At 38.2% G+C, this 12,375-nt stretch overlaps 1 protein-coding gene across 1 annotated transcript in view; it reads left to right on the top strand.

Moving 5' to 3' along the window:
- The first annotated feature begins 925 nt into the window (after positions 1–925).
- impg1b (interphotoreceptor matrix proteoglycan 1b) overlaps positions 926–12,375 on the top strand; it is a 41,279-nt gene continuing 29,829 nt past the window's right edge. Inside the window, exons 1-2 of the mRNA XM_061234009.1 lie at positions 926–1,123; positions 1,664–1,684. Coding sequence (XP_061089993.1) covers positions 926–1,123; positions 1,664–1,684 — 219 coding nt within the window. The remainder of the gene's footprint in view (positions 1,124–1,663; positions 1,685–12,375) is intronic.

Raw genomic sequence — 12,375 nt, forward strand, 5'->3', positions numbered from 1 at the left:
GCCCCTGAACAACCCTCCCATTATTCCTAATCCATCTGTTTCCAGCCTTTGGAATTCTTAGTTATGACTGAGCCAGGGATTAATTCCAGAACCATCCGGAGCTGGCTCGAAGCACAAGGCCACTGACATGCAGAAGCCAGATTAGCCGAGTGCTTTTTACCGTGCTTACAATATCAATAGTGGCTTGCAAGTTCAGCAGGTCAGGTGGAAGATAATAAATATTATTGTGCTGCATAACCTATTTTTAAAATCTTATTTGCATTGAAAAAACACTGAAAAGTTTTACTCGCTGCATATAATTTACATGGAACCATCTGAAAAAAGTAATAATGATGACTTAATGAGAGCCAGTAATAAACCTTTATATATTTGCATTGATTAGAGCTTTACAATTTCAGTCACAAAGCAGTTCAGTTATTTATTAAACCAGGAGTACCAGCCATGTTGGTTCCCCACTGTGGCTGCCTAGCTCAACAATAACTCAAAATTTGTAGTTTTTATTTTTAGTTGGTGCCCTGTCATTGAATCCTTGTGTAAGATATTTAACCTGAATCACTGAATATCCTGCAGACCTGGGTCAAATACTTGATTGATTTTGCCTTGTGCATTTGAGTCAACCAAGTGCAGTAGAAGATGGGTTTTGTGCTTTTCGAAAGTATTTCATAGGTCCCAACACACCAGACAAGCTCAGGTAAAGTGTAGAAAAGTATTTGAATCCAAAATAATAATGTAATTGACCCAGGTCTGATATCCAGCTGTATAAATACGGTGCATGTAAAAATGTTATCTGATGACCGCATAAGATCAATGAGCTGTGCTTTTTTAAAAGTAATAATAATAATCCTTCCCAGGAAAAGGAGGACCTCTCTCTTCAGTCAATCACTTTAAATTATGCAGAAATGTATATTTCTCCTGAGCGGGTTTAATGCAGGGCAGCCTTAATAACGAGAGCTGGAGTGAGCTGGTAATCCTCCTGCAGGAGAAAGGGAGCGAGGAGAACACAACACGGCCCCTGCCGTGTGCCCCGGATCTACAGAAATGCGGCTGGCCTCACAGGGTGCCCCAACACCTCCCTGCCTGCCAGCCTGAGAAATTGGCACAACCGAAAGTTTGTCACGGGACGGTCAGAGCAGCCTGAAGTCTCAGAGAGGAGCCTTCGAAGGGCCAGGAGTCCCGCAATCCTGTCAGCAGATGTTTCTTTCCCAGAAGGCTCTTAACAGGATAGAAGGTAGTCTTTCTCGTGGAGGGACAGGGAGGTGGGAGGTGGCGGTTGGATTAAATCTGAGGAGCAGATAAACAGATTATTACCAAAACAGAACCTGCGTTTTTAGACTTCCCCACACTCCCGTCACACTGGGAGGGTCCTCTATCCCTCCACAAAACCCCGCCCCCACCCCGGCCAGGTGCCGAGGATCACTGCCGTTCACACAGGTCAGATACCAACCTGGAATTTACACCACCTGGTGGGATTGCACTACTTCTGCAACGTTAGCGCCTAAAGCCTAACGCCTAACGACAGCCTGGAATTTTGCCCACTGATGGGCTCCACATAGTTTTTGGGTGTCTGTAATTTTCTGTAACTCTTTTTGTACAGAAAATAAAACGCCCATTTCCATTATGTCTTTAAAAATTGGACTTTTTCTCCCCTTGTTTCTGTTTACAGTCCAAGCCACTGCAATCAAAGGTAAGCTTTTATTTACATTTTACTGAAGTTCCTTGAAATTGCTTTTCCTGACTAGCCTGTGCACATTTCATATAACATCATGTTTTGTTAAGTGGAAATGAAGGAAATCTGCCAACGTGTTCCGGCTGTTCTAATTGTACTCCTGCATGGCACAAAGTTTCTGCTTGCTAGTGACGTGTCAAAACTATACTGCCTTATAACCCATCAGACAGTGATTTAAATTACATGTATTTGGAGTCTGTGGGGTTCACATCTTGTCAGTAATCCAAAAAAACATTGCTGACATGGTGGTAAAACACAGACTTGTTAATAACACATGAGAAGCACATTGTGTCATGAATAAAAACAAAGCCATCATTCTTGTGCAAATGCAAAAGCGCAATATCCCCATGTTTCAACATGCCCTGTGTTAGTTTTTGCCCAGGTCTCCCCTACTTTTATTGCTTTCACACAATGAATGAGGTTCCTAATTCTCTCCTTATATTTAAATGGACTTCTGAAATGTCAAAGCCAAATCAGGTGAGCTAAATCATACAGTGCTCCTTCACAACTTTTTCTAAATCCACTGTTTGTTCTGTTTAATTTTGCACAAAAATATTAGGAAGAATGAGCTTGAAATGATTTAGATATAGTACAATATCTAATTTCCTATTGTCTATTCTGTGGATCCGCTGCAAAATTTCTCAAAGTTGATTGAAACTTTCAAGTTTCAACCTTTTCCCCAATGCCTTTATAGTGATACCGTCCTGTGTGGTGCATGTCAATGCTTTAGAAACAGGTACATGTTCTGCATGGATCAGCTCTTTTGCAAGCAGAATTCTTTAATCTCACAGTGCCATATGACTATGTAATGGCAAAAATACAATAAACTATTTTAATCAACCTATCATTTAATTTTTTCTGCAGCGGTTGTTTGGCATGTTAATGCATCTTAAATTATACACAAAATGTGTGAAAATCTATCTTGAGAACCCACTGACCTCCTTAGTGGGCAGTGGACTTTGAAGTGTGGCTGAGGTTGACTGGATTTGCACTGCAGGAGCATATACATTCGAGGAACAACACCAGGGGATAGTCAAGATGATGCATTTCTGATATATTGGTTTTAAAAACTTACGCTGGCCCTTATTCAAAAACACTTCACAGTCTTCCTGAATAATTGGGCCTACTGTGAATAGCTCATATTACTGTGCTTTCTTCGACTAATGAAATTACTTAACATCAAGTCCTGATGGTTCTGTGCATTGCACTTGCATAGGCTTTACTTTCTGCTTGAAACTCACAATGACACTTTGACTTTATGTAATACACGGTATTTATTTCCTAACAGTATGATGTGACAAGAAAACTTGTGGATTTTAATTGATGAAGTGATGTGTGAAGGATTAAGCAAAAGCTGTGAAGGCGGGCAATATGATTTAGCTCGCCCGATTTTGCTTTCACATTTCAGAAATCCATGAATTATCCATGGAAACAAAAGGGGCCTGTTCCGAGATGTATACAACAGTGATCTTTTACGGCTTGTAGCTCCACTGTGAAACCTTCAGTTCTCCACCTCACGTTCTTGCACATGTGCACTGCAAAACGGGGAGCTAGTGTGAACTTGTGTGTTTCCTTTTATTACATAGTAAGTCCAGCACTCATCAAGTCAATGTTACACCTGGCATTTTGGAAAGTGGAACCAAGGGTATTGTAGAATGGTTCACTGTGGAAAGCTTGTTGATCTTGAGAAAAGCACAAAAAAGATTTTTTTTTTGTCAGCTCTGCAAAAGTAAGTTAACCATTGCTCTGGTGTTTCCTTTTGCATGGATTGTTCACAAATAAAAGAGCAGTGAGTGTCTAGTCTTGGTTTTAGCCTTTGCCATGATCTGTGAAGATGCATTTGGAGCAGAAGGCACACACCATCATAAAACCAGAGACTGAAAAAACAACTAATCTGCATCATTAAGAAGGATGGCAAAGAAACTGGGTATATCAAGTACTGAGGTTTGGAAAGTCTTGAAAAAGAAAGAAACCACTCGTGGCCTCAGAAATAAACCCTGTTCAGGTCGGCCAAGGAAGACAACTACAGTTGACAGACAAATCCTAAGAGCCTTCTCCAATGGGCAGGAATGAATATCACAAACCACAATACACAGAAGACTTTGAGAACAGAAAGATGCAAACCTCATATCAGCAGCAAGAATTGAAAGGCCAGATTAGACTTCACAAAACAATTGACGAGCCAAAAGAGTTCTGGAACAAAGTTTTGTGGACAGAGGAGACCACAATAAAACTTTACCAAGGCAATGGAAAGGCAAAAGCGTGGAGAATGATAGGAACCGCCCATGATCCTAAGTACCCGACCTCCTCTGTGAAATATGGTGGAGGTAGTGTCATGGCTTGGGAATGTATTGATGCTTCTCGAACCGGCTCACTCGTCTTTATTGACCATGTAATGGAGGACAGCAGCAGTTGGATGGATTCGGAAGTGTACAGGCAGATTTATGTACAAAATAACCAACCTCCAACCTCATTGGCCAGCACTTCATTCTGCAGGAAGACAATACCTCAAACACAGAGACTATGCAATGAGCATACTTGATGCCGTTATTGCATTTAAGGGTAAGGTTTAATTGCTATGCAACAAAATATTTAACTTTATTGCTTTGATTTTAATTTTAATTAGTCTATTACCTTTTGTACAGCTGAGTCATGGCTTGAAATTAATTGTGGCCTTATGAACAACATCGGGGCATTTCAAAGGTTTTTTTGGGGGGGTTCAGTCTGGGATGTGGCAGAGGAGGTGGTATAAAAGAAACAAGACAGATTGTTTCCTAACCTCGGACACATAACAAAAAAAACCACAAATGATTGGCATGCCTGGTTTCAAAATTTGTGTAACCTCCCCTGGCAAAGATGACAGCCGAGAGTCTTTTAGTATGATTTGCCATAAGGTTAACCCCTCACAGTCTCACTGGCCCAGGCCTATCATTGTTGTCTGTTTTGCCATTGTATATTTCTACAAACGTACTTGTACACAGAAATATATTATCTACATTTTGTATAGGCTCTCTAGAACACAATGAGCCCAAGTACGGCCAAAGATATTCTCAAAATATTTTATTATTATTCAGTATGCTTAAGAAGGTGCCAGCCTGTTTTTGAATAATACATAGCATCTGAAATTATGGAATGTGTTTGACTTGTGAATGGGGGTTGAGTACTTCAATCAATGGACCTAAATGAATATATTAGTATACAAGATGGTATTACTGTGATTATTGAACTTTTCTACGATCTTCTCAACCTGTTTCTGTCTGAGGATAGCTGCAAGGAGAAGGAAGTTGGGGCAGAGAGGTGGGGGCATTGCAGACACTTCTCTTTCATGATAAAAACTGTTGTATAGTTTAGTAAGAAGAATGCAGTATTTTACACCTCATAAGACCCATAATATCTCTAAGTCTCCATGTGTCCTTTTAGGGTCTGCAAATATCCTTTCTGGGAAACTACCTAGACATAAATTAGAAAGAATACTGCAGAATGCTAATTTTTTGTGATATCGTCCTGAAATAGGACAATGGGATTTGTCCAGTGTTGTGGCTTGGCTCCATTGTCTTTCTAAGCACATCAAGTTTGGGAAATTTGATATCAAGTTTTTGAAATTTGATGATTAAATGTTAAAACTGCTTGCCTACAGTAGGACAAGGAATAAAAAATGGTGCAACACAAATCCAGGAGGTTCTCACTCCTCTCCGGGAGTCCGGAAGACTTGGGATGTTTGCTGTAGGCTACCCACAACTCCAATTAAAGTAAAGAACAATACCGCTGCCGTTATAATGCAGGATTTAATAATATTTAAAAAACTTTAATCAGTTAAGACGTTGGCTCTATCGGTCAAGCGTCCATTTCCGTTAACCGCTTAATCGATTAACCAGGCCCATCCCTATACAGATGGTAATTGCCCATTACAAGTCGAGTAATGGGTACAAAACAATACAGAAACGGTTAAACATACCACTGTAAGGGCAATAATAAATAATAAAAAGGCATAAAACACATGGAATGGTTGCAAACTTGCCAGGAAGAGGAAGAGGTGAGGGAGGCCAAAAGTAACCCAAGTATTGCGGTTTGAGCATTGCCAAGATTGGTTGTGTAGGATACCTACTGTCAAATTTGGTGGTGGCTCATGGATGTTTTGCAGGTGGTTTGCTGCCAGTGGTCCAGGGACATTATTTAAAATAAATGGGACAATGAATTCAACAAAGTACCAAGAAATCTTGGAGTTAAATCTGGTTGCCATTGCCTGGAACAGTTACCATGTTCTGAACTAAAGAAGGGGGTATCCCAAGGATATCAATGATTCTGAAAAGTTCTGCATGGACGAATGGTCTACCATTACAAATTTTTGTAAAAGACTTATGGCTGTCATCTTTGCCAGGGGTGTTTGCACAAAGTATTAAACCAGGGGGCCAATAATTGTGGAACCGCCAAAATTGCACTCCAGACAAGCGATCACTGAAACTCTGTATACGATTGTTTAATATCCAAGCGAAGACTACATATCTAGTTATAAAACAATACCAGTTTGTTATTGGTAGCAACCAGCAAATTAGCTATAGTTAGCTTGATGAATTTGTGCAACGAAGCGTTGTGCTTCAGGTGAATTTTTGTAAATTCGGGAAGCTAACTAGTAATAGCTAATTTGCTTGTTGTTACTGATTTCTACTCTACCTTAGTCCTCCCCCCTGACTTCCTCTGCCCCTCCATTCTGATATCCCTATCCTTGTCTAACCCCCCCCCCCCAAAAAAAACAACAAAAAAAAACACTTCTGATGACAACTATGTTTAGAACAGCATTTCCTGTGTATTTTGCTAGTTTCTGGATGTGATGCTCTGACTTATGGTAGAACCTATGCACTTGTAAGTCGCTTTGGATTAAAAGCGTCTGCCAAATGACTAAAATGTAAATGTAAATGTAAATTTCGAACTGGTATTGTTTTATAACTGGATGAGCAATAGTATACAGAGTTTTATATCTGGAGTGAAATTTGGGCCGCAGCATGTTTCTTTTATCCCTTTACATGTTCAATCATCCATGTTTAGCTAAACCTTTATTTCTCTAAAACTGTAAGTTACAGTTGCATCATTTGTGGTAATATCATATCATATCTTTGTTATATAGCCAGCTGGTTATGCAGCCAAATAACTTGCTTGCTCACAATATAGCTGGTTAGCTAAAATGTAAACTTCAAAAAGATAAAAAATATAAATAGTGGTGTGTAGCACACCAAAGTCAAGATTTCATAAAGTGACCTGTTCGGCGAACATTTTCTTAATAGAACACTACAAAAAGACGGCAGCTTTCCAAAATGGTGCACGAGAACACTGAACTGTATAATAACGCTTTGTATTATGCGTTATATTCATGGACTGTGGAAAGCATGAACAGTGTTGTGGTTTGAGGTTGTTTATTGTTGCAATTCCTCTAGACCGTTAGGAGTCCAAAATGACTGATTGTACCTTCAAGACTGCTTTACACATATTGGAAAATAAAGCTTATGTCAATAACTTGTGAGCTGAGAATTAGAAGGTTCTAACTGACATTTTTGAAAAAATGAGTTTGTGTCATAAATATGTTTATAGGCCACTAAATGAAAATACAGAAATACTGTTTTTAAAAGTATAAAAAATGATAAATTTAATCTGCTTGGAGTCATTCACTTTGGAAGCTTTGAAGCACAATATCTCAAAACTCTCAGAACGCAGATAGAACCTTCTAATTCTCACCTCACAAACTGCATTATGTTTTAGTCTACAGAATTTTTTGTGCATATTTATCTAGGGTGCCAATAATTTTGGAGCCCACTATATGTTCCATTACACCGGTTTTGTTTTGTTGTAGTTTAGGTCTTAATCCACAAAGCTAATCGGGTCTCCAGAGCAGTCTCCAGTATCAGAGAGCTGGGGATAATATCTTAAGAATGCCTGTGATGTTTGTCACCTGTTTAGATGCGCACAATTCCTGACAAACAAGGAATGACTCTAAGATGGTTGCATCATTGCCTGGCACAGATTTGCTTTGAGGTAAAAGGCATAGATTTAAACTATGCCAAAGTGTTAATGCCTGTTAACATGTTTTCTTCTTTGTTAGTTTCCTGTACTTGGATAATGTTCAAAATCATTCTTTTGTACTTAATGTTCTTATGGTGTGACTAAGAAAATGAAAGAATGAATATTGATTTAGGAACAATAAAGAAATAATTCTGAATGTCACAGTTTTTGGTCTGCTTTTGCGTAGAAGTAGAGACCGTATTGGACTGAAAAATTCTGCATTTAGTTCAGTGAACAATGTTTGCCAAGGGATGAAGTCTGACTTAAAACTAAATGCAAATTGACCAGAATTATTCAGGATTCATAAATAATAATATCCCTGAGACATTCTGCTGGGACAGTGTTATGCTTTGAAAACCACTGACCCATTGGGACTAGTAGTGTTTACAATTTTGTAACTATATAATCGGAAATTGTTAACATTTCCTTAGTTTAGGTCAGATTCGGGCCCAAGAGCTGGTTTACAAACTAAAGCAAATGAGAAGAAACCTGTTAGCTAGAATAAGATGCACAAGTCACACAGACCCTAGCTGTATTATTAATTCACTAATTAATTACTAACTCATAACTTTTCATCTACAACAGACCTTATAAGGTGTAGATGATCTGTGGCACGTTTATGGAAAATATACATCGGTCAACATTATCCGGGATAAGAAGAGTCTCGAAGAAACAGTGTTTATCCTGTTTAAATGAGCATGGAAAAAATATTAACACTTAAAGCTGAGTTATGAATAAGTTGATGGTGAAGCTCGGAGAGCCTTGCTAAACTAATTTAATAAGTCAGGCATTTTTGCTCCTCATCATCAAGTGTGTCTGTAGAATTTAGTGTTTTTTGTGTTCAGATGTAGTCAATAATGTCAAATATGTGCAGTCATCAGTTCTCTATCAGTTGAAATTAGGACAAACATGGCACACATACATTGTATCTAACTGAGACTTCAATCTGCTGTCAATTCATTCACAGCTGTCTAAACCAATAAACCCAGGGCTTCCAACTTTGGTCAGCTGGCTGGAGTGAGATTTTATGACATGGGCTGTATCTTTAGAATGTGCCCGTGCACCACACCACATAATTCTGGACTCCAGAATTATTGGCATCTTTGATAAAAATTAAGAAGCAAGACTGAATTTAGTAAACAACACAGCTACTGATCGATACATTATGTTCAAACATTGAGATAAACTATATACTTTTATTTTAATACATTTGCTCTCATGTTTCAATTTTTTATTGGGCTAACTAATTATTTTTTTCTATAAACCAAAATTATTGGCACCCCTGGTTTTTGTGGAAACAGCCCTGCCACAGATGAGCCATGAGACTTTGCCTATAATTTGTGATAAGGTTAGAAAGACATTTTTGACAATTCCTCCATGTAGAACTTTTCAGAATCATTGATATCCCTGGGTTTGTACTTATGGAACCCCTCTTCAGTTCACAGGTTTTGGGTGGGATTTCAGTCTGCAAACTGAGATGGTAATTGCAGAACAGTGATGTTGTTTTCACCTATCCATTTCTGTGTGGATGTTTGTCCAGCAGGACAATGATTCCAATCTACCTAAAACTTCCTAGCAGAGACATTAACATTAGTCAGAGAGATAGATTATGTAAAATAGTATTGCCAATTGTAATTTGTTTGAATTTATTTACAGTAATTGTTAGGGGTGGCAATAATCTAGGAGTTTATGTAATTTGAGTTATGTAAAGGAGTTTCTAATTTGAGTTTTGCACTCTACAACCACAGTTCCGCCTATTGCGTTTCTTGTCCAAGCTCAGTGTCTCTCTGCCCTATTTGTGGTACCTTATCACTGTTCCTTTCCCATAAGCAGAAACAGGCAGACCCACAGGGAGGAAAGTACTGTAGCTCTGCTTTTCTGTCAACTCTCAAAATGTAAAAAATACGAAGAATAATCAAAAGCCTTTTGTGGCCATTATGTAACAGATATTATTTTATACAAATGTAGTGTGTAACATAACATAATGACATAAAGAACAGGCCATTCTTCAACACTTGCCATTTTCCTACCAATAAACCTAATGCTTATTTTACCTAAAAGCTACAGGGGTTGACGTTCAGGTAAATTTCCCACTAGCGGTTGTTGGCCCGCACACTGAAACTACCGGCCCATTCGTAAATCACTAGGTTTTAATGCTGCCGATTTAGTATTCTCATTCAGGAATGTCTACAGTTTAATGCAGAAGCAAAAAATAGATCAAGGGATCAGCAATCTCTACTCCTAGAGAAGATTTCTTTACATAAAAAAAACAATATATATATTTTTATTTTACTGTAAAACCCTGCAATAACTTGAGTTTGGAGTAGAAGTTTCTATAATGCACGGAGCAACTCCTAACACCAGATAACTGCCGCAACAGGTGCATGTCATTGACATTTATCATGTTTGTAAGCTAATAATCGGTCTGTGACATGTTTAAAGGCATACTGTGCAGGATTTCTTGCTCCTGTGTCTACATATAAAAAACATCTATGCTCAATTACCACCCCTGCCTCTCCGCTGCAGACAACCTTGATAGCAATTTGTTAAGAAACCACAGTCTAGTATGATTTTTAAAACATCAGCTTTAGTAGTTGCTTTCCAAACAGACCATTTTGCTAGCTGTTTAACTGACATTACTCGTGTTTGGATTTAGTTAGCTAACTTTAGCTAAACGTCAGCTAGTGGTGATGCTAGTGGATTTCAGTCTGTGGATTTCAGTCTGCTCTAGTCTGCTTGCACAATTCTATAAGCACTTCATTGTCACTTTTAATTCAGCAGTCTTTTGGATTTAGGCATGAGCTCCCTGCCCATAGGAAATACGCTGGTAGAATCTTAGCAGTAATGTTAGTACTGGGCAGTGAGACCCAGCCATCAAGGTCAGCCAGCCAGCTTAACATTATCATATGCCTTTAACTTCTGTTTATAGCGATGTGAGTGTGTGAATGATGTATACAAAATATAATAAGGTAAGCGCAAATCCAATGTAGGCTAGGTAGACCTAGCTAGAAAGTAAAACCACATACTGCATACATACCCTTTTTTTGCATTCATTCCTTTTTTCAGGGTGCATTTTTCAATCACTATAGTAACAGGATATACTATTTGAAAGCGGAAATACTTGGATAAACGTTGATAGAATGTCCATTGCTTACTTAGAATTTCTCTGTTTCGCTGTTAAAATAATAATTGTACATAGAAATGCTATTATTAAGTTTTGTATAAGCTCTCTCGAACACTATGAGCCCAAGTACAACAGTCTCTGACCAGTATTTGTAACGTAGTTGCAGAGAAGATGTATTACCCCCATCAGTATGTAAGAAAATTCTGGATAAGTTCAGCTCATCAGAACCGACTACAGGCACGTTATCGAAGGGATGGCATAAAACACAGAATTTTTTCACCTGTGTAATGAAACTAGCATTTTCAATACGTGTGCAGAGTCTGTTGGCACTTAAATAAGGAGCCAGCCTGCTTTTGAATTAGAAATAGCACATGGAATTATGTAATTTATTTGAGTTAGTTGGGGTTGGGTATTTTACACAAACTTCAATCAATCAATTATTGTGATATTATTGTGTTTATTATACTTATTTTTTATGATCTTCTCAACCTGTTGCTGTCTGAGGATAGCTGCAAGGAGAGGGAGTTTGGTAAGCAAAATGCAGCATTTTATACTTCATAAGACCCAGAATATTATTTAGTTTCCATGTGTCCTCTTGGAAAACTGCCTAGATATAGTTTAGAAAAAACAATATTGATATTTTCTTCAAATTTGAAAGGTGATTTGTCCCGTGTTGTGACTTGGCTCCATTATGATTCTCAGGACACCAGCCGAAGCTGCAATAATCTGCTTCTACTTTCTCTGTGTTTCAGCTTCTGTCACTTTTAGTAATATTTGGAGTAATTTAGACTCTTGAACAACAAACCCCAAAGGGTTACCTTTCAGAAGATTATGCTTGCAGTCAAAAGGGTTCAAGAATAGTAACCAATGTAATTTTTAAGCTTGTGTCAAGAAAAGGGGCGATACTTAAGGGGTTAATACTTCCTGGTTATTTATTTATTTTATACTTTATTTAGTAAAGTGAGCAAGACAGCTATATAATGCTGGTCATAACTGAAAACCTTTTCCCCTGCTTTTTTTTCAAACACTAATTGGAAATCAGACTGAAAAAGTATTATTTTTTCATTCACCCTCGCAAAGAAGCAAGCCCACATTTTATACAATTGAATTTGCAGTGTTGCATCAGCTGGTGCTGAAAGGCCCTGGCCACTTCATAAATAATAAACCATATGCCTAATCACTATCTTGCCTGATCTCACCAGAGGAAAATCATTTGCCTTACATTTTGCTAGTGATGAGGTGCGTGAGATGATATATTGCACACTGCCTACAATATTACAGATGCTAGTTTTGTACAATCATACATTGTGGCAGTGGTCAGATTATTTGGTTGTATTGAGTGTTAAGGATTGTCACCTTTAAGTCTATTTCATTTTGGAGGATTCATGTTACCTTCAAAATAAAAAGTATAAATCTTTGCACCTTCACTGCCTTTGCACAACAACATTTTGCTTCCTTATTATGTCATTTTATT

Source organism: Conger conger, chromosome 1 (genome assembly GCF_963514075.1).
Source record: "Conger conger chromosome 1, fConCon1.1, whole genome shotgun sequence".
NCBI lineage: Eukaryota > Metazoa > Chordata > Actinopteri > Anguilliformes > Congridae > Conger > Conger conger.